The sequence below is a fragment of the Silene latifolia genome, chromosome 11 (assembly GCF_048544455.1).
Source record: "Silene latifolia isolate original U9 population chromosome 11, ASM4854445v1, whole genome shotgun sequence".
Taxonomy (NCBI): domain Eukaryota; kingdom Viridiplantae; phylum Streptophyta; class Magnoliopsida; order Caryophyllales; family Caryophyllaceae; genus Silene; species Silene latifolia.
In genome coordinates this window covers 86,135,677-86,157,537 of record NC_133536.1, presented here as the reverse complement: position 1 = coordinate 86,157,537, position 21,861 = coordinate 86,135,677, and the positions used below count along the sequence as shown (strand labels likewise).

The window sequence follows — 21,861 nt, the reverse complement described above, 5'->3', positions numbered from 1 at the left end:
CGTTTGGTGTGATATTGTGTAATAGTTGCTGTGATATTGCTTCTCAATATCACACAGGGCTAAAACAATACCACACTGTTTACTTTCAAATATCACTATGGATATGGATTGTTAAATCTCACGTTGATATTGTTTTTAGAATGTTGTGATATTGTTGTGTACACAGGTTGATATTGCTTCTCAGTATCGCACAATATGTTAAACAATATCACACAGATGACTAAACAATATCACAATATGAATATGTAAGTTTAAGTCTTACGTTGATATTGTTTTCACAATGTTGTGATATTGTTGTGTACACAAGTTGATATTGTGTTAGAAAACTGCAGAAGCATATTATGAACTGCCATATTTTGACAACACACAAAACACAAGATGTGAAAATCTTAAAGCAAAAGGCATATATAGTAGTCCTGATGTAGTGATATCTTTTTTAGAGTAAGATGTGAAATATATAAATGTAAGGTGTGATATTGTTTCTCAAAGATCACAAAATACAAAAACAAGACAACTGAGACAAATAAAATAATCAAATATTCTTCGAGTACGAGTACTTTCTATATAAAATAAAGTATAATTTATACTTTAATGAATGTTGTGGTCTATATTAATATACTAGTCATAAAGAATGTCGTCTATTTGTTCTTTGCTATAATTAATGAGCGCCATCAACAAAAACTCCTTCGACCGATCAACCATCATCAAGATCATCCTCATCCGAACTACCCTGAAAATACAAAAAGGTGAAACAGTGATATTATTTTATATAAGGAGTGATATTATTTCAAATGAAGTGTGATATTGTTTCTATCTCAGAACAATTACAAACAATATCACATTCTGTTATCCTCAAGCAGTGATACTGTGTACTACAAAAGTGTGATATTATTTCTAATAAGATGTGGTATTGTTTCTAAAATTACCAGGAAAATATAAAAGAAAGTTGAGACAGATGTGTTGACACATTCTGTTATCCTCAAATAATATCACATTCTGGTATCGTCAAATAGTGATACTGTTTAGTATAAGATGTGATATTATTTTAAATAACATGTGGTATTGTTTCTGACTCGTGACCATACAACATAGATAAAAAGTTTCATACATAGACTGTTCATGGTGAACATACCTTATTGTCGGCATCAGGTACAAAAGCATTAGGACAGTTACGTTTATCATAGTGAGCCATTTGTTTGCAATTACGACAAAGCCTTTTAGGCTTCTCCGCTTTAGCTATGCATTGTTGCTTTTTGGAGATCATTCTCTTCATGCTACCCTTGTTCTTTGCCTGACGAGGTGGTAGAATCCTCACCTCAGTTGAGGAACTGCACCCAAGAAGCATCTCCAACTTCTGCTCTTTGGTCATTGATTCTGATTGCGGATTGAGTTTCACCCTGAATTGTTTAAGTGTGTCAACAAGATCAGTGATGTCCTTCGTAGACACATTCTTGAGCACACTGATGGTCGCGTAGAACTCTGACCATAACTTGCACATTTCCATCTTTCGTAAATCAGTGGCTGCAAAATCCTCAATTAACTCACCATGTGGACCATAAAGAGGGATCTTATGTGCATTCTTGGTCCACCGCATAAGAATGTATTCATCGGGCAAAGTGTGGACTTGTTTTCCAGAGTAAACCCAGATAATGTGTCTACAAATAATACCCTTCCTGTTGAACAAATTGCAAGAACATTCAGCGTCATTCGTTAGAGAATTGTAGACGACTTGGTAGGTCTTCTGCGTTCTGGCATCAGCAATACCAATTAATTTTACACCGTTTGCAGGTGGTGTGAAGCCACCAACACTAAGGGAACAAATAGAAGCAGAAGCTTCTACTTGAAAATCTGAAAGCGAGATTTGTATAAACCTTGGAAGCATGAGCTTCCAACTTAAGAGAAGTCGCTAATTGTGGAAGATTACAATCATCGTCTCTATCAAGTTGTTTTTGAGTATGGCGCTGTACATCAATGACACTTTGAAACCGCATCAAGAATTCAACAAGTTTACCATGTGCATTTTCAAAACGCTTGAAAAAATTATTCTGACTCTCAGAACATTGAGTTGTTCGTAATAGACAACCCATAGGAACATCACGAAAATAAGCTGGGATCCATTTCCTCCTTTTTCTAAACATGGTTGACAACCAGCAATTACCGTCAAGATTATGCTCATTGACCAACTGACACCACTTTTCTTCAAATTCAAGAGGTTCTAACTCAGCATCCCAAACAATAGCATTCAAACGACTGACAAAATCAGTCTCTCTCGAAATTGCAGGCCCAACCTTATCAGTAAGCTTTTGCATGATATGCCACATGCAATATCTGCGCTTAGCATGTTTGAAGACAAAGACGCAAACCCAGCTTTATTCCAAAGACACACGATCGGTTATTATACAAAGTGTGGCTCTCGCATCCCATAGCATCAAGGAACTTTTGAAAGACCCATGTGAACGAATCTTCATCTTCATGAAATAGCAACGCAGAAGCAAAAAGTAACTCGACCTTTTGTGGTGGTCTACGCCATAAAAGGAGTGAAAAGCATACAATACTTATTCGTGCTTGTAAGTTGGATCGTAAGTGATGTAATCACCAAACAAAGCATAGTTTCTACGAGACTCGCATCACACCAAAACGCACGAACCAAGCATTTACCGAATCCACCTCATAAGCAAAGTAAAAACCTTCAAAGGTGGTATCACGTTTATCCTCAAAATAGTTAACAAACAAACTTGAGCATCCCAGTCTCCTATGAAACATTTGATATCCCTTCCAAAATTCTTAAAATCAACCAGTTGAGCTCCAACATTCTCATAGCCATCTACATATTCCTAGACATTTCTAAATGCCCTTGTTGGCCCTTGATTAACCCTTGAATGATCAATAATTGTCTTTTTATGGTAAAGATGGAGGTGCCTGTGTTTTTTTTGAAACTATTGATTTCTAAGTGAACAAAGACAAGTGATTATGCCACTCACTCCCAAAATCGAAAAACAACATAACCATCCCCATTATAGCAAAACTCAATCATAGCAGTACAACCAATCCTAGTTAATTTAGTGTTCCTGATATCAAAAGGCCTGGGAGTTGCCTGCTCCTTTCCACTATCTAAAACAGTAGCCTTCCTCTTACGATCTCTAAAGCCTTCACGGTTGCAAACAACAAATTTATACTTCACATCACCAGAAACAGACCTTTTTTTAGAAGACTTCCTAGGTTCAAAACCACATGCTTCTGCATACACATCATAAAAACTAATAGCTTCTTCCAACGTCCCAAACAACTGGCCAATATAAGGTTTAAACTCAGGTGCAACATTCCTTGTCCACAATTCACTACCACCAGGTGTGGAGTCCAAAAGTAGTTGATGCACACGAGAAGGAACAGAATGTTGTTCAACATGTGGAGTAGAACTAGATGCATCGGTGGTTCAATCGAACAGTAGAAGTAAGTGAAGACTCAACAATATCATTACTATCTTTAGAGGTAATGGCAGAGACATGAAGATCATTACAGGAAGAAGAAGTTACATTACTTGTAGGATCTGGCAAGAAAAGTAAAATGTAAAATAACAAGAAAAAGTCTAAAAGATATGGACGAAAACAAAATCACACAAGTGGCTGAACAATATCACATATCCAGGAAAACAATATCACGTTGTTTGGGAAAATTATCACACATGAAGATGGAAAACGATATCACAAGGAATGTTACAGGAACAATATCACACAAGTGCCTGAACAATATCACATATCCAGGAAAACAATATCACGTACTCTGGAACAAATATCACACATGAAGTTGAAAAACAATATCACAAACGTGAATATACAATGGTACATATCAACATAAACAATATCACCAGGTGTAGAAAAAAATATCACATATTGAGCAAAATAAGAACGTCAATGAACAAAAAATATTTACCAAATGTATGACGAACATGTGATTGAAAGCTGAAAGTACAAAATAAAGAGAGAATACGCAGAGATTTCAGAATACGCTGAAAGTACAAAATTAAGAAGAATAACATACCAAACATCGCAGTGAAGATTGAATACGCAGAGATTTGACCAGGAAAACCTGGAAATCAAACAAAAACATACCGAATTTTAAGGAAGCACAAAAGTAAATTGAAAATAACAAATAAATAAGAACGAACAGAGTAAGATAAGAACGAAGGCGAAACATAAGGACGAAAAACGGCAATTACGTACCTGAACAAAGGAAATAATTGGAATAATATGATAATTGTGAAGAATGAGCAGCAAAACCTGGAAATAAAACAAAAAAAACGTCATCAATTTTAGGAAACATAAAATTAAATTGAAAATAACAAACAAAAGCAAGATGAAATTCAAATTATAGAAACGAAAGAAGAACAAACAGAGTAATGTTAGGACGAATTCGAAATTTAGGGACGAAAAACGCCAATTACGTACCTGAACAAACGAACTAATTGGAATAATATGATAATTGTGAAGAATGACGACGAAAAACGAAGATGACGCCTAAAGTCTAGGGTTTTCCAGCTCAACAATGGAGGAAGAAGCTACAGTAGAGAGAGAAGTTGAAGGGAGAAGAAGAAAAAGGAGGAAATAACGGTATTGCTGTAAAAAGTAGTTTATATAGGCAGCTGTTAAATTACAAATTTGCCCTTCCTTGTTTCCACCCTAAATACATATCATAGTATTAATCCTCAATCCTCAAATATATAACTAATACTCACATGATCTCATTCCTATATATATATAGAGTTAGGATCAAGAGAGTCTAGCTTCTTAGGGTGAGTCCGACCTACTAATCTGGACCGTCAGATGCGTGTGATCCAATGGTCAAGATGTAGCGCGAGTTATTAACTTATTAAGGGTAGTTTTGTAATTCAACGTCTTTTGTATAAGAAGTCGTCCTCGAGTTGTTTTTGTCATTCCTTATTCTCTTCTTTCTCTTTGTTCCCAAACTTCCACCATTTTTTCTCCCAAATTAAGGAGCTATGGCGGAGATCTCATAGTCAATCGAATTTGTGTAATTCAATCGTAATTTATGCAATTCATTCGTCTCTATGCTTACAGTTTAAATCAACCGCTGGAGTTTCGTACGGTTCTCCCTCATCTCTCTCACATTTGTTTCCAAATTTACTGTTTTTCACTTCGTTTTTCGATTTAATTTTGTATTATTGCAGATAAATAAGGTAGATTTAACTACTTTAACCTACTTAGATTGTTGATCGATTCAATGTAAGATTATTTTACCGATTCGATTTCGATTTTCATTGCTAATATTTGTAGTTTTGAACATTATTTCATGAATTACTTGCTCAATTTGTGGAAAGCTTGGTTATTCGGAATAATTTTCGATTTTTATTGCTAATAATTCTGCCTCTCTAGTGATATTGCGACGTTTACGGAGCTAGGACCGTTGTTTATGGAAGAAAATTTAGGTGTGACATTTCTTATATTTCAATTTTGCTAATTTTTGCAATTAGGTTTTGTAATTGTGCATTTGAGCTTGTATTCATGTCGATGTATTGTTCATATCTTCCCATGCTTTTCATAATCTGTGCTTTAATTTGATTCTAATCAGGATATTTGTGCTAATATCGGATAAAATCGCCATATAAATCGGTATGCAGCGACGAAACTTCAACGATGATGCGACTATTCTGATGGTACAATCTTTCTATATAAATTGGCGTTTGAATAACCTCATTTAGTGTTTAATTTTTATATCATTTCTTTATCTTGTGATTTAAATTATAAAACAACTAATCTTCTTTCAATTCATTTATATGTGTGTTACAGTAATGGTATGGTTGTGTTACTCTATTGGTACACGTGTGTTACAGTAATGGTATGGTTGTGTTACTCTATTGGTACAAACGTGTTACTCCATTATAATGGTATTCCGTATATATGTGTTATTATAATGGTGTGCTTATGTTACACTAATGATATATGTGTGTTATTATAATGATATTAGTGTGAGTGCAATATAAAGAACTCGTCATTTCCGTAAAAAGAACGATATGTTAAAAGTATTGAGTTTAAATTAGAATGTTGAACAAATAGATGAATCCAGGGATGAGTAGATGAACTAGTTTTTGGTATCCACTGGCGAGAGGGAGTACTTAATAATCCTTTTTGTCACTTGAGCGGTTGCTTACTTGTTTGCTCGTGTCTAAGTTCAAAAACCATACATTGTTGCAAGCAAGTATTTTCCTTTTAATTATACCGATGAAGTTTTACATTCTACATGTATGTAAGGTGATAGTTTGTAATCCATTATGGAATGGTGCATGTTTCTAGAGTATTAGGTTAGAACTTCAGCTGAACTGATCGATCATGAAAGTGATCGAAGCATAACACATTAACACTCATCCCCATTGACATTGACTATAATATTCCACAAACAGAAGACACCTTCAACTAGCTGTTACTTAGTTTCTGTTGAACAACATCTTTCGACATGCATTTATTCGACTTTGACGACGACGATGTTAATGAAAGATTCAATAAGAAAAATTTTAATTGATCACACATGTATTATTCTAACTAAGAGCTTTAATACTTTTGTTTGTTCTCATGTTAATAGCATCTAGTTAGATTTTATAGCATCTAGTTAGATTTTATCATCTCCCCTCTCTCCAACTCTAGTTTTTGTTCTTATGTTACAATGACACCATATACATGTTACAATAATTGTTCATGTGTGTTATAATAATTTCATAACAAAAAATAGTCCCTTCGAATCTGACTTCCGATTTGCTTATCAGATTACGTGTGTTGTTATAATGGTATAGTGGTGAAGTAGTATAAGTGTGGTGTTATAATGGCATAGTGGTGTCAGTATAATGGGTGGGGTAATTGTGTTACTATATAGGTATATTTGTGTTACGCTATTGGTATACATGTGTTATAATAATAGTATAGGGGTGTTAAAATCAAATCTGCAGTAAAAAAACACCAATTTCGTAAATTCGATAAAATGTGATAAGGGTGAAAGGACCAGGTATAGATCTGATGTCTTTCTTTTCAGCAGGTACTGTTATAGGATCTTATTGCTTGAATGTTTATTGTTTCAATTTTTGTTTTCGTTTTTTAACAATTTATGCTTCTTAGTTTATGGTCATTTGTAAGCCTATTGCAACTTGTATGTTGTGTTTGTTAAACTTGATGAACTTGATGAACTGAATTTGAGGTTTTATCGGCTTAATGACTTCTTGGTGATGAATTAAAAGTTGCCAGCTGAAGTGATGAACTCTTAGTTTGATGATTATAGCTAAGATTTAAAACCATTAAAGTTGACGAAATATAACTGTGTTAATGTGTGCTGGTACATTTGTGTATAGAAGGGAATATAATATACAAGCTCGCGTATAAGGACTTTTTCATTGTGTTTGTGAGGCTTCATAAGGATGATATGCAATAAGCTGACAATGGCAAACTGGCAAAGTGTGTCATAGACTCATAGCGGGATTAACTAGTCTTTATTTGCTTTACCGCTGATCATGTTTTCTCATTGCTGCTTCATGTTGACATTAACAACTCTTATACTATGTGCTTTCATTTACAGATGTCGGAACTATTCAACTAAAAGATCTCGTTAACTGGCAAAATACCTTCAGGCCTCTTTAATACTATGTCTGAATTTTCGGGATGTTGGCTAAAGGATGCAACCTACACAAAGACACTGGCCTTTGATGTCATAACTTTATACACAGTTGCTTTACAGCAAACTCATTTGGTGTTGCGTGACCATGTGAAACAAGTTGTCCCTTCAACATGGGAGCCAACTCCATTGGCAAGGTTACATATTGTTCGTCATCTTCTGTTTCTTCTTATTGTTAGATTCCTGTATATGTTAAAAGATTAGGGTTGATGCCAAACATAGGATGATTGTTATGGGTATGATTGAGAGAAAATATAGCGATATGGGTGTTAAACTCTTATACTTAAATCTCATATTCTAACCGTCCTGTATGGGCTCGTTGGAACATATAGCGAACTAAGAAAGTTGTTCGTATCATGAACACACTCTTGCTAGACTGTAAGAAGTGGTGGTGTTCCCCATCATTCTTACCCCAAGATTTCTTAAAATTATAAGTTAAGCTCACTGAAGAATTCTACAGTTGTATATATTGGAAAAGATCAGGTGCCACTCATTTCATCTTTGTTTACTTAGTATTATATATTGAAGGCTATTAGCTCAAATGGGAGAGCAATGTGCAAATTTTGCACAAAGGTATGGGTTCGAATCCCATATAGCCTAGTTAATGTAACCATCTCTAGCACTAATGATAAGCCATGACCAAATTTATGCGTGGTGCAAAATTAAGGATGAACAGCCCATGAAACTCAAGTGTGCTACTCCAACATGCATGAGCATGTATCACAACACTGGAGCGAGCATAGATTCAGAGGCCAGCAAGTGTATAACAACTATTAGGGCATATCCTTGTCAAAGTAGGATACAAGTTTAAGTCTTTTGTAACTTTAAAAATCATGTATTATTTGAATTTAACGCAAGTAGACACGACACAAACGGACATTAACCCAGTAATCCATTAATGCTGAGTAACTATCTTCGTTATCTAAAGTAACACTAGTATATAGTAACCAATATGGGAGTCGAACCCACATCTTGTGCATTGCACAATGCTCTACCATTTAAGCTAATTGGCATTCAAAAAGAGTAAATTAATCATGATATTCATGGCACTAGTATCCTTCTCTTCTTTTGTGAGACAAATGAACAACTCATATACACAAGTCTAGCACTTATCTAGCCCTTATCTGTACCGTGTTGTAGACCAACAAACTGAGTATTAGAACATAAACTTAAGTCATGCAATGACTCAATTCAATAGTGAACAAACAGAGTATACCGAAACATTATTGATAATGGATAATATATGTTACAGTAACATTCAATATATGTTACAAGAAGAGCTCACATGTGTTACAATGACAATACTCCTATTATGAGGGACAAAAGATAATGTGCTACAAATCTACAATAACCAAATTTTAGCAACAGATAATGCGTGTTACAATAACAAATAATTATACTTTACAAGAAGACAACATATGTGTTACAATCACTGTACTCATATGAATGAACTCAGGGGATATTGATAAATTATGTTAAAATAACCACAAATTTTTATTACAATTCTAATCCGATTTAACATTCACAAAACGTCAATCCAAGTACCAGACAACCCTCTTCAGAATGCCTATGGCGAATTCAGCTTATCCCAAAAACATAAACATGGTATCTTGTTCATCGCATTACTCCTTTAAATTATGTGAGACAAAGATAATGATAAATATGTTACAATAACCACAACTATATGTTACAATAATAACAAATTTGTGTTACATTAACAAAATCATATGTATTACAATAAGCATTGATTTGTGTTACTGTAACGACGAACATGTATTACAATAACATGTATTACAACAGAAATCTCAATATTAGTTACTTCATAATAATCATACATACTCTACCTTTAAGCTAAGCGACTTTTATGATAAACTCATTTAAATCTCCCAAAATTCAACCCAAATTAGCCAAAAGTTATTCCGATTACATATAATCTATTCGATTAGAGTTGCCTATCTCCACTACTAATATATTTAAGATATCATTTATCGATGGATAAATTACCAATTTTTACCACAATAAATTTTGAAACATCATCTACAAGCTTTTCAATTGATTTAACTAATTGTAAGAACATGAAGAAATAGAAAGAAATATCTTACCTTGATGTTGTCGTAGTGGCTATACAAATTGAGATTTCATTTTCAATTGAAGTTTCTTTATTAGCATTTGAATTTTTTTTGTAATGTATGGAGTTTTCTAGGGTTTCTTATTTTTAGTGTGCTTTTACTGGAAAACGAAATAGAGAGAGACCGGGTTGAAGAGAGAGACTGTAACTGTGTAGATGTGAGCGAGAGTCAATAAACAAACTTCAGCGCTTTTTTTTATTTTTATTTTTAGATTTTCGATCAATCGTGGCCCTTGATTTCGTTAGATCGTACGGCCCTAATTGGTAGGACGGACTCACCCCCAAGAGCTAGACTCACCGGATCCCCGCTGTATATAGGGCTGAGCAAAATAAACCGAACCGAATTTTTAAACCGAAACCGAACCGATAACCGAATTAAGAAACCCGATAATTCGGTTTTTTTTCCGGTTCGGTGCTTGAACCGGTTTTTTGGGGGAAATCCGGTTCGGTTTTGGGTCCTAAAAAAGCAAAATCGGGCACCGGTTTTAAACCGGTTTACTTTTTTTTCCGGAAAAAAACAATAAGAAAACGACTTAAAATAAACAAAGATGTGTGATTTGGTTGAATTAATGGGGATGCACGAAGGTTTACGTAGGAATTTAAGAGTTAGGATGAAGAGGTGGGTTGAAAAGCGTCAATTTGGGGTAAAAAAAGTTAAAACCGGTTTATAAATTCGGATCCGGGTAACCTGTTTTCGGATCCGGTTTTTAAATTGCTAAAAAACCGGTTAACCGGTTTAAAACCGGGGCGGTTTCGGTTTGGGAAAAAACCTGTTTTTGAAAACCGGTAACCGAACCGGTTTTCAAATCCGGTTCGGTTAACCGGTTTTGCTCACCCCTAGCTGTATATATATATATATATATATATATATATATATATATAAATCGGGATCCGTCATTTAACCGAATGAAGTTACTGAACTCGTATTTAACTCAACATTACAGTACCGTCGATTTGAGTTAGTAGCGTATCTCTCCTTCATTAAACCAACCCATGTATCTCACTTTCCAAATCCACATACCTTCCACAATCAGGGTCAATCGGTCAGAGGAATCTGCCGGAGCTCCGGCCACCATACCCTTCGGCCAATCCTCGTCGCCGAAGAACCACACAAACCTATCTCTCATCGCACACCGCATTTTATCTCTCCTCCCACATCAAACCCGTAATCATCACATCCCGTAATTTTTACCTTTCTCATTCCTAAGCACTACCTGATATCCTAATCTCAGCCGCCGTCAAGTCGTCGGAAACCTCTAAAGTCAGGGAATCACTTTAAGCGCTGTAAGTTTCTGATATTAAGTGTTATATCAAGGTTTCATCTTATTTTTGTTTTTTTCCAAATGTTATATCTATTAAAAAATACAAGTAATTTCGAAAAACTAATCATAAAATTGAAATCCTTGGGAAATTTCGTTGATGGTTGAGTTGTCGATGATGGTCGTCTGATCATCGGCGTGATTCCGGCCAGATTCCTTCCACGATTATTGATGGTGGAGGTGGTGGTAAGCTTGGTAATTATGGCGAGGGGAAAAGGGTGTATGTTCATGGTGAGCTTGTCGATTTCAGGTGGTGCAGCTGGGTGGCTATGTTCGATGGTGGTCGTGGAAGTGAGCGGGGTTGTGGTTGTGTGGTATTAGGTCGAGGGTGGGTTGTTGGTTGTGGTTGTAATGATTGGCTCGCCGGAGACATTTTGTATGCTCAGAGATGTTTGAGTTGTGTTGATCTCTGATGACGGCGGTAGTGGTGGGAGCTGTGGTGGCAGTGACGGTCGATGGTGGTGGTGGTTGTGACGGTAGTGGTGGTGGAGGGCTTGGTGGATCGTGGTGTAGGAATGGATACGCATAGTAGGAGCACAGATGCACATGGTAGTAAAATTGGATACACAAATCGACTTGTGTATCAGGTAGTAATACCGTGTGTATCCGGAAGTATTGGTGATCGGCGGCGACGGCGGTGGATACACAAAATACCACCCTAGATACACTTGGTAATACTGCCGGAAACATGTGTATCTGGTACTAATACCATGCGTATCTGGGTAGTAATACAATGTGTATCCGGAAGTATAAACTTGTGTATCTAGAAGTATTTATACATGCATCTGTGAAGTATTGTGTATCTGTGAAGTATTATACTGTGTATCTGAGAAGTATTATACTGTATATTTGACTTGTGATTTTTTTAGGTCCACATCTCTAATTTGTTGGATAGACATGCTATTTTTAGTGGATGCACACATCGATTAGCTTATCCGCCAATAATAGCATGTCTCTCTTGCAGTACTACCATGTTCATTACTATGTTCATCTGTGGTAGCAATATGGGTTGGTTGTCGTTGTGTGCTAGTCATGGTCGGTTGTTGTGAACTTGATATCTATCAGTTTTCACTTTGCCTTATCTTGGTCAACTAAGAATGGATTCACTCGGCCCCCCTAGGGTGTATTTTTGTCTTGCGGCCCCCTACTTTTGATCCCGTCTCCAAAAAAAGGGTTCAACCAGCCCCCCTAGGGTGTCTTTTTGTCGCTAGATACACTTTTGTCAGTTGCTAGATATACTTTACTCAGTAGCTAGATACATACTTGAATTTAACTAGATACACTTTAGTCAGTTGCTAGATACACAGCTCATAAATACTGATGCACTATATTTGTTCTGCTTGATAGTTGATACTACTACTGATGCGTGTCTTTTATATGATGTTTTAAATCCCATTTTACACGCATTTCAGAGCTCATTCATGTAGTTTATGCTGCATTGCTCCCTATTTCCGTCTACTTTCGTATTTTCGTACATTATTGCAGAAATGTGAATAATCCAGCGGAAATCAAGCTAAATCCGTCCCCGAGTATCCTGCATTGCATGTGACGAGAAGTATTTGCTTAAGGAACGAGCTTGGTGCGCAATTCAAGGCCAAAAAGACAAGTCCACGAATTCATAGAAGTCAAGTAGCAGCTCAAGAAGTCGATCGACCACCACCTTCAGTCGATCGACCAACCCTCGGGTTACAGAAGCTACTGTTCACTGCCAAGAAGTCGATCGACCTCTCACATCAGTCGATCGACCACACTGCTATTCCAGACGAGAATTAAAAGACCGAGGAACTTGAAGCCCATTAAGTTTAGGTTTTGGAATAATTGTTACGTGAACTTTCTATATAACGTAACCTAGAAACATTCAGTTATTATCTAGTTTTTAATCAAGTTTTATTCAGTAATGTTTTACATTAAGTTTTCGCATACGGTTCTTGATAGTTAGTTAGGGTTTGGGATTGTTGAGCATTGGATTTTCGGTTCTTAATAACTAATCTTTCCTCTGCAACTCGGTATTCTTCTGCCCTATTTTTAGTTCATCTTTATTTCATCAACAGTATAGAATTGCTAAGTAGATTCCCGCAACCGTTATCATTGTTTATGTTAAATATTTGTTCTACTGTTTTAAGCATGAATTCCTCTGTTTACTTTATTAGTCTTATTATTGTTTTCACCCTTAGCATGAGTAGCTAAATAGTTTGTGCTAGGATGTAGGCGAGTTTTAGCATAGGCGGCAAAGTATTGAACACGGCTGATTCGCATGTCGATCGATCGATCGACATTCTCGTCGATCGACCCGACCTCGTGAGGTTACCCTTCGTTTTAATTGATTTTAATCTTGTATTTAACGAATCGAATGCATGCGACCAGTTAGATGCTTATTTTATGACTAACCCATTAGATCGAAAGATAGGGAAAGTTATTTGACCACCAATTAAATCGACTAAACTGTGCTAAGATCGAAAGATAGGTATAGTTTAGACCGTTAGTCATTTTTCAGGACGAGAGTCAGTATTAGTGATATTAGGGACCTATAGCGAGATCGAAAGATGCTATTTGTTAAGAGTGGACCGAGAGGACCTCTTGTTTCCCGCCTCACTTGTGTTCGATTTAGACTGTTTAGTATCTTTGCCGAAAGCTTTAATAAACCGATCATCCTAGTACCCCTTCTTTATCTGTTTAACCCGTCTTTTTAGTTTATTATCTTTATTTGTTCTTGGCTATAGACCATCTCAACTCAACCCCCACAATTGTTACCTTAGACTGAATATAAATCAACTAGAATTTACATCTGCCTCCTTGTGGTTCGACCCTGTTACCACTAGCCTAGGTTAGTCTTAATAGGAAATTATAAATCTTATTTTTGGTACTCACAACGACGGGTATCAAATTTTGGCGCCGTTGCCGGGGAGGCAATAGTTCTAATTTTAGTTGTTTTTATTTTTAGTCTTTCTTAGTTTAAGGGACTTCTGTTCCTTAAACTCTTCTTATATTCTTTTTGTAGTTTCCTCTTATGCGCAGGTCACAGGGTGGTGAACTAGTGCCATTTGACCCTGAGATAGAGAAATCTTTGCGCGAGTTGAGACGAACACAAAGGGTACTACCGACAGAGGAAGAGCTGAGTACTCTGTCAAGCTATGACGAGAACGATCTGTTCGAAGAAGACCCACAGTCTTCACCCGTTTCCACTTCTTCAGCCGAGACAGTTACTTTCAAGAAATTCCAGTCATGGCCGAGGAAGCGAGTATAGCTAGTCATTCTGAGCCGACAGCTGAAAACTTATATAAGGGGTTCGAATTACCAGGAGATGCCAGGAAGTTCGAACCAAAGCCTTCATACATTAGCATGGTTGAGAAGAACCAGTTCGGGGGAGCTGCAAATGAAGATGCAGCTAAGCATATGGAGACCTTTATTGACTACTGCTGTTCCATACCCCCACCAGCCGGCGTGACCCAAGACCAGATCAAGGAGACCATGTTCATCTTCTCCCTTCGTGATGCTGCAAGGGAGTGGTATAGAGATTTGGACCGAACCGTTCAGGGGATCACCGATTGGAATTCATTGGCATTGGCATTCTACAAGAAGTACTTTTCTGCTTCAAGGACAATTGCTATTAGAGCTCAAATCACGGGCTTTAAACAAGGGCCGGATGAGAACTTCCACGAAGCATGGGTCCGTTTTAAGAAGTTGGTGCGAACCATACCGCACCATGGTTTCGAAAAATGGAGCTTGTGCAATCATTTCTAAAATGGGTTGTACGACGACCAGAGGGCCATTTTGGATGCTGCAGCCAATGGTCGATTTGCTGAGAATTTGGGAGCAACCAAGGGGTGGAAGATCATTGACGATCTAGCCACCCACAAGGCCGAGTATGGTAATTCCAGAGGGAACCAGAGGAGAGCTGCTGAATCTTCCTCTGTTGCTGCGCTTGAGGCTCTCACTGCAAGATTTGACAAGTATGAACTAGGAGGAGCTTCTAAAGGTGGGATGTACCAAGTAAATGTTTGTGTCGAGACGGTCCTTTCGTGCATGAAAGGTGCGGAGCCGAGGGACACGTTTGAAGAACTGCCTAGTCCCTTTGAGTCTTGTCTTTGCCTTTCAACACTATAGGCAGACCAATACCTACTATGAGCCGAATACCCATCCAAACTTGAGTTGGAGGAGCCAAAATGTCCCGAACCCAACTCAAGCTCCACCGCCGCAAAAGAAACCCTATGTGCCCCCTCATCAAAAGCAACAACAATATCGTAAACCTCCCTATGTGCCGCAAAGAAAGAACAATCACAGAATTCTGAATTTTCCGAGCTTAAGAACTTGTTGCTAAAGGAAACCCAAGCAAGAGAGGCCGGGATGAAGCTACTAGAGAGCCAAATTGCTCAATTGGCTAGCAAAAGTAACACTCGAGCTCCCGGACACTTGCCTACCCAAACTGACCAAAAGGAGACCTTAAATGCCATCACTTTGAGGAGCGGGTCCACCCTTGATGGTCCTGCCATGGTCGAGGACGCTGTTGAAAAAGATGAGCCGGAAACAAGTCAAAAGAAAGCTTCAACGAATAAATCAAAGAAACAGGCGTCTACCAGGTATATCAATCGATCGACCGATGTACCCGGTCGATCGACTGATACACGAGTTACAGGAGCTTCTGGAACTGTGCACAACGGTCGATCGACTGAGGAGAGTGGTCGATCGACCAAGGTTACTGCTGATAGCGAGGAATTTCGTCCTTCAATGCCCGACAATTTGAGAGACAATTTGTTCCGAGGTTCGACAATCCCGAAGACGTTAGGACCAGACCCGAGTGCTGATGGGTCCGTCCCGGTTCCGAAGTTTGACCCAATGACGGTCAATGGCTCGCATTTGAGACGGTCTGAGGAGGGTTCAAGCTTCAATAAGGAAAAAGCAGTGGACTTCGGCCCTAAGTCCACGGATGCCGGCATGCGCAACTTAGAGGAGAGGGCTAAGGTACTTCTTACAGCCCCATATCCGGAGAGACTAGTGCCGACAAAGGAACAGGTATCTTTCAGTAAGTTTGAGAAAGTTATTCGTAGCTTGAATGTTCAGGTACCCTTCCTTGAGTTAGTTAACCAAGTGCCAGCATACACTAAGTTCATGAAACAGCTATTGTCTAAGAAAAAAGTCGCTTGAACATGTTCACACTGTTGCATTAACTAAAGAGTCTTGCTCCTACTTGTCTCACACTGCACCCCATAAGCTAGAGGACCCGGGTAGCTTTTCTGTTCCATGCAAAATAGGTACCTTCTCTATTGAGAAGGCATTATGTGACCTAGGAGCTAGTATAAGCGTCATGCCTTTAAGTCTAGCTAGGAAGCTCAAGTTGACTAGGTTTGCAGTGACAGACATGACAGTTCAGATGGTTGACCGATCTGCGGTCCAACCCATAGGAGTCCTAGAGGACATCCCTGTCCAAATAGGGAAGTTTTTCTTTCCTGTAGACTTTGTTGTCCTTGACATGCCTGAGGATGCTCATATTCCCATTATTTTGGGTAGGCCATTTCTGTACACTGCTGGTGCAGTCACAGATGTCGGTCTAGGAACCTTGACTTTCAAAGTAGGCAAGCATTCTATTGTCTTTGCCCAACCTGCTAAGAAAAAGGACCCCATGTGGCCAGGGACTTGTAACACGGTTTCTGAAAAGAAATCGTACTTTGTGCTTCCTGAATTGCCTGTCTCTATTACTACTTCTGTGTTAACCCCTCCGCCCCAGATTGGGAGCAAGAAGGAGGAAGAATCTGTTGTTTTAGATAATGCAGGAGCTGGTTTGGGGAAGGAAGTGCTGCAAGTTGTGCCAGCTGTGAAGAAGCCGATCATTCAAAGAGGAGGTCTGGGTTGCCTGAGCTATGGAATTGATGAGGAGGTCGATGACGAGCCGGTCAAGGCAAAGGAGTCCGACTTGAATTCCGATGAGCCCAAAGAGATCCTTGACTGGGGAGATGATGAGAATGTTGATCCGTTGAGCTATACGGACGTGGAAGCTAAGAAGGGTGCATCTGCTCAGATAAGCACCATTGAGGCTACCTCTAGTAGCCATAAGCCGACGAAGTGGGCCATACCGTGGTCTTTCTTGATCAACTATTAGTTGATCGAGTTCGTTATAAACTTCATTTTATTTGTTTTTGTTAAAGACACTTTTTATTGCTTTTGTGTGCGCGAAAACTTCGCATTTTATTTCGCTTGCTTAGGATTTTAAGTAATTTAGATTTTATTCTGGGTTTTGCGCAATTTTGGGCGCGTATTATTGTGCATTTGCAGGTTTTTAGACCTCATTTGCTCAAGTTATTGAGCAAATACGAAGAAATAAGGAGTACAGCAGTACTTTCAGTCGATCGACTGGCTTCATTGATCGATCGACTGAATTGCGCTTTCCAGGAGTTTCATTCTGTTCATCCGTCGATCGATCGCCTGTTGGTCGATCGACCAAGACATTCTTTGTACCTATTCACGACCTCTCCCCTGCTGTGTTTGGTCGATTTACGGACTTAAGGGAGTTTTCTACTCCACTTTATTTTCCGTCCATTTCCTTATTTCTTCTATTTTCCCAATTGTGCACATATTTACCGCTTCAAAATTGTTTTTCTCAGTCTTATGCGTGGTATTTTTCTGTCTTTCAGGTACTTATTAGTAGCACTGCTGGCTACTGAAACCTCCTAGCTCACGCTGGTTTGGGGAGGTTTCCTTCGCTGCGCTTAAAATCTTCTGAGTTCCCGACTTTTACTTCATGTTTTATTTTCTCGCAATTCCCATTTCTCTTTTCTTCATTACATGATTTTGCACAATGGGGACATTGTGCGATTTGGGTTGGGAAGGGTTTTGCGTCGCATATCATTTGCTTGCATTCACGTTTAATTTTGTTTTGCATTGTTTATTTCATTTCTCTTATATATACAAAAATTCAAAAAAAAAAAAACAATTTGATAAAAATTTCAAAAATTTCAATAAAATGCACGTTTGTTTTAGCATATAGGTCGAGTCGGAACGGTAGTATGTCAAGGATGATATTGCATTTTGCACCTGTTCTGCCTGAGCCTTGCTTATCATCATGTTATTAGTAGAATCACATATGCATATCTACGAGTTTTCGTTAAATTATTTGCTGAACTTGAGACTTGACTTAGAAAATTGGCAAACTACATCATATATTCTGAGAATTAGAGCCTATAACTGGTGACATTCATGACCGGTTTATCTAGGATGTGAGTAGTTACTCCTTATGAGACATGTTACATAAATGTGCATAAATATGGACTTAATCTGCTTAATACCTGTATGCATTCGGTTTGTGGTTTGTTGACACATGTGGTAGAGGTTTCCCTTTATTCGTTTTGCCCATAAGCTCCACACTGCCAAAAACAGCCTTTTTGTCCCATTACTACATTCTACACTTAGCATGCCCTTGTCAAGCTAGTAGTCTATGTTCTTGGGATTATTACTTAGCTTTTGGCGGCATATGCTCTTATTGAGATTTAGTTGGATAAAAAGAACGAAGGAGGAAAAGAGTTGAAAAGTTGAAAGAAAAAGAAAAAAAAAAGAGAAAGAAAAAATGATTCGAAAAATAAAGAAAAAGAGAGTTCTGTACTGTAGAAGCAGTCGATCGACTGCCATTTATAGTCGATCGACTGGAGTTCGAAAGAAAGAAAAAGGAAAAATCAATTCGTATGATTCAGTCTTTATTATTTGGCGATTTTTGCTCCCATGATTCATTCATATCCCATGGGGAGTTTATTGATTTAGTATTTTGGAGATTGTGAGTTTTGTGCTTGCTATAGCACCGTTTCTGTTGATTATGAGCAAGAAGTTGGATATTGCCATTTGGCTCCGTTTTGGTACTAGCTTGATCAACTGTACCTCCACTTTACCATAAACGTTTTGCCTCTTCTTACCCATACCTCACATATCCACATTTATACCTCGGCATGTGTCATTGGTCATCTGTTTGGTTGGAATGCATATGTACGGTCATAGAGATCATTTTCATATTTTATTGCTGGCATGTCTTCATAGGTCGTAGTTAGGTGAGAGTCACTACAAAATTAATTCTTTCTATCTTACATATATTCACCTGTACTTATTGAGTGATTTGAGCGACCCGTGAGAATCCAATTTGATAAGTCTCTACAGTTGACGGTTCAGTGGTTTCTGACGGCTTCATAACTCGTTTGCATGATTCATTTGCTAGTTGATTGTTGGTTGTGCATTAAATTTGGTTTAGGCTTTACATGTTGCATTTCGCTCTGAGATTGAACTCGTCCCATTAGGTCATTAGATCGAGTCTAGTTCTTGCTTGAGGACAAGCAAGGGTTTGGTTTGGGGAAGTTTGATGCGTGTCTTTTATATGATGTTTTACATCCCATTTTACACGCATTTCAGAGCTCATTCATGTAGTTTATGCTGCATTTCTCCCTATTTCCGTCTACTTTCGTATTTTCGTACATTATTGCAGAAATGTGAAGAATCCAGCGGAAATCAAGCTAAATCCATCCCCGAGTATCCTCCATTGCATGTGACGAGAAGTATTTGCTTAAGGAACGAGCTTGGTGCGCAATTCAAGGCCAAAAAGACAAGGCCACGAATTCATAGAAGTCAAGTAGCAGCTCAAGAAGTCGATCGACCATCACCTTCAGTCGATCGACCAACCCTCGGGTTACAGAAGCTACTGTTCACTGCCAAGAAGTCGATCGACCTCTCACATCAGTCGATCGACCACACTGCTATGCCAGACGAGAATTAAAAGACCGAGGAACTTGAAGCCCATTAAGTTTAGGTTTTGGAATAATTGTTACGTGAACTTTCTATATAACGTAACCTAGGAACATTCAGTTATTATCTAGTTTTTAATCAAGTTTTATTCAGTAATTTTTTACATTAAGTTTTCGCATACGGTTCTTGATAGTTAGTTAGGGTTTGAGATTGTTGAGCATTGGATTTTCGGTTCTTAATAACTAATCTTTCTTCTGCAACTCGGTATTCTTCTGCCCTATTTTTAGTTCATCTTTATTTCATCAATAGTATAGAATTGCTAAGTAGATTCCCGCAATCGTTATCATTGTTTATGTTAATTATTTGTTCTACTGTTTTAAGCATGAATTCCTCTGTTTACTTTATTAGTCTTATTATTGTTTTCACCCTTAGCATGAGTAGCTAAATAGTTTGTGCTAGGATGTAGGCGAGTTTTAGCATAGGCGGCAAAGTATTGAACACGGCCTGATTCGCATGTCAGTCGATCGACTGACATTCTCGGTCGATCGACTGACCTCGTGAGGTTACCCTTCGTTTTAATTGATTTTAATCTTGTATTTAACGAATCGAATGCATGCGACCAGTTAGATGCTTATTTTATGACTAACCCATTAGATCGAAAGATAGGGAAAGTTATTTGACCACCAATTAAATTGACTAAACTGTGCTAAGATCGAAAGATAGGTATAGTTTAGACCGTTAGTCACTTTTCAGGACGAGAGTCAGTATTAGTGATATTAGGGACCTATAGCGAGATCGAAAGATACTATTTGTTAAGAGTGGATCGAGAGGACCTCTTGTTTCCCGCCTCACTTGTGTTCGATTTAGACCTGTTTAGTATGCTGCCGCCGAAGCTTTAATAAACCGATCATCCTAGTACCCCTTCTTTATCTGTTTAACCCGTCTTTTTAGTTTATTATCTTTATTTGTTCTTGGCTATAGACCATCTCAACTCAACCCCCACAATTGTTACCTTAGACTGAATATAAATCAACTAGAATTTACATCTGCCTCCTTGTGGTTCGACCCTGTTACCACTAGCCTAGGTTAGTCTTAATAAGAAATTATAAATCTTATTTTTGGTACTCACAACGACGGGTATCAACTACTACTACTATGTTACATTTCTAATTTCTGTTGCTTGGCTTGTAAGGTTTACATTACTTTGCCGACACATTACTTGGATTGTTGACTTGATTAATTTTTCAGAATGAATGTGGATATATCAATCTCGAAGTTTAGTAAACTGCTTTTGCAAATGAATGCGGATTAAAGTTACAGTATTTGCTGTTGAAGATCAGGGTACTGTATATCTTGGCAGTCAGACATGGACTGATAAACTCGATATCCCTATTTTACCTGGTAAAATATTCATCTTTCTTGGGTTTATGTAAGTTTACGTTTGCTGTTTTTTTTCCTTCCTTGAAAACAAATTCGCTGAAGCATGTGTTCTAGTTGACTTCAGAAATTAAGGCATCATATTATTGATTGAACATTTTGTTCTTTGTCATGAAATGTAAGTATGACTGGTTGTAATACCCGCCCTTTTAGAGACCCTTTGACCAGCGTTGACTGACCTTGGGAGCGGGAATAGTCTTAGAAGTGAGTGCCAAAACCATCTTGGGTTCCGTGTTAAGAGTGGTACTCGATAGAGTAGAGGCTACTCGATCGAGTAGCTAGGTTACTCGATCGAGTATGGGGCCACTCGATCGAGTATGTTGGGTACTCGATCGAGTACCGAGTTTCCAGCGAGGGTTTTATATCGCGTTTTGTTAAATTCGCAATTCATTTTCGCCACTTTCCTCCTATCCTTCAGTCGCCTCTTTCCCTTCCCTTCACCACAAAACCTCCAGGGAAGCCTTTTGAAGTTTCTTGTGCCTTAGGAGAGCGTCACTTGAGTCGGGTAGCGCTCTTTTGCCGAGTTTCTCCTCATAAGTATGTCATAATCATCGTCTGTGTCCTTGTTCTTTATAGTTAGGGTTTGCTTGTTAG

At 38.1% G+C, this 21,861-nt stretch overlaps 1 protein-coding gene across 1 annotated transcript; it reads right to left on the bottom strand.

Annotated features, from left to right (window-relative positions):
- Positions 1 to 694: 694 nt before the first annotated feature.
- Positions 695 to 2,309, bottom strand: LOC141613624 (protein FAR1-RELATED SEQUENCE 1-like). Its single transcript, XM_074432367.1, has 3 exons — positions 1,925 to 2,309; positions 1,133 to 1,848; positions 695 to 730 (listed from the first exon to the last, which is right to left on the bottom strand). Exons 1-3 carry the CDS (start codon positions 2,307 to 2,309, stop codon positions 695 to 697), a joined length of 1,137 nt encoding a protein of 378 aa, XP_074288468.1.
- Between the last annotated feature and the right edge of the window lie 19,552 nt (positions 2,310 to 21,861).

What these genes read in the sequence shown, in the direction of transcription:
- LOC141613624 (XM_074432367.1), bottom strand. Translation starts at nt 2,309, where the DNA reads ATGCAAAAGCTTACTGATAAGGTTGGGCCTGCAATTTCGAGAGAGACT. An exon ending in ACTTGATAGAGACGATGATT is followed by an intron (nt 1,849 to 1,924) that starts GTAATCTTCCAC and finishes TCTCGCTTTCAG; the next exon opens with ATTTTCAAGTAGAAGCTTCT. An exon ending in TACCTGATGCCGACAATAAG is followed by an intron (nt 731 to 1,132) that starts GTATGTTCACCA and finishes TTGTATTTTCAG; the next exon opens with GGTAGTTCGGATGAGGATGA.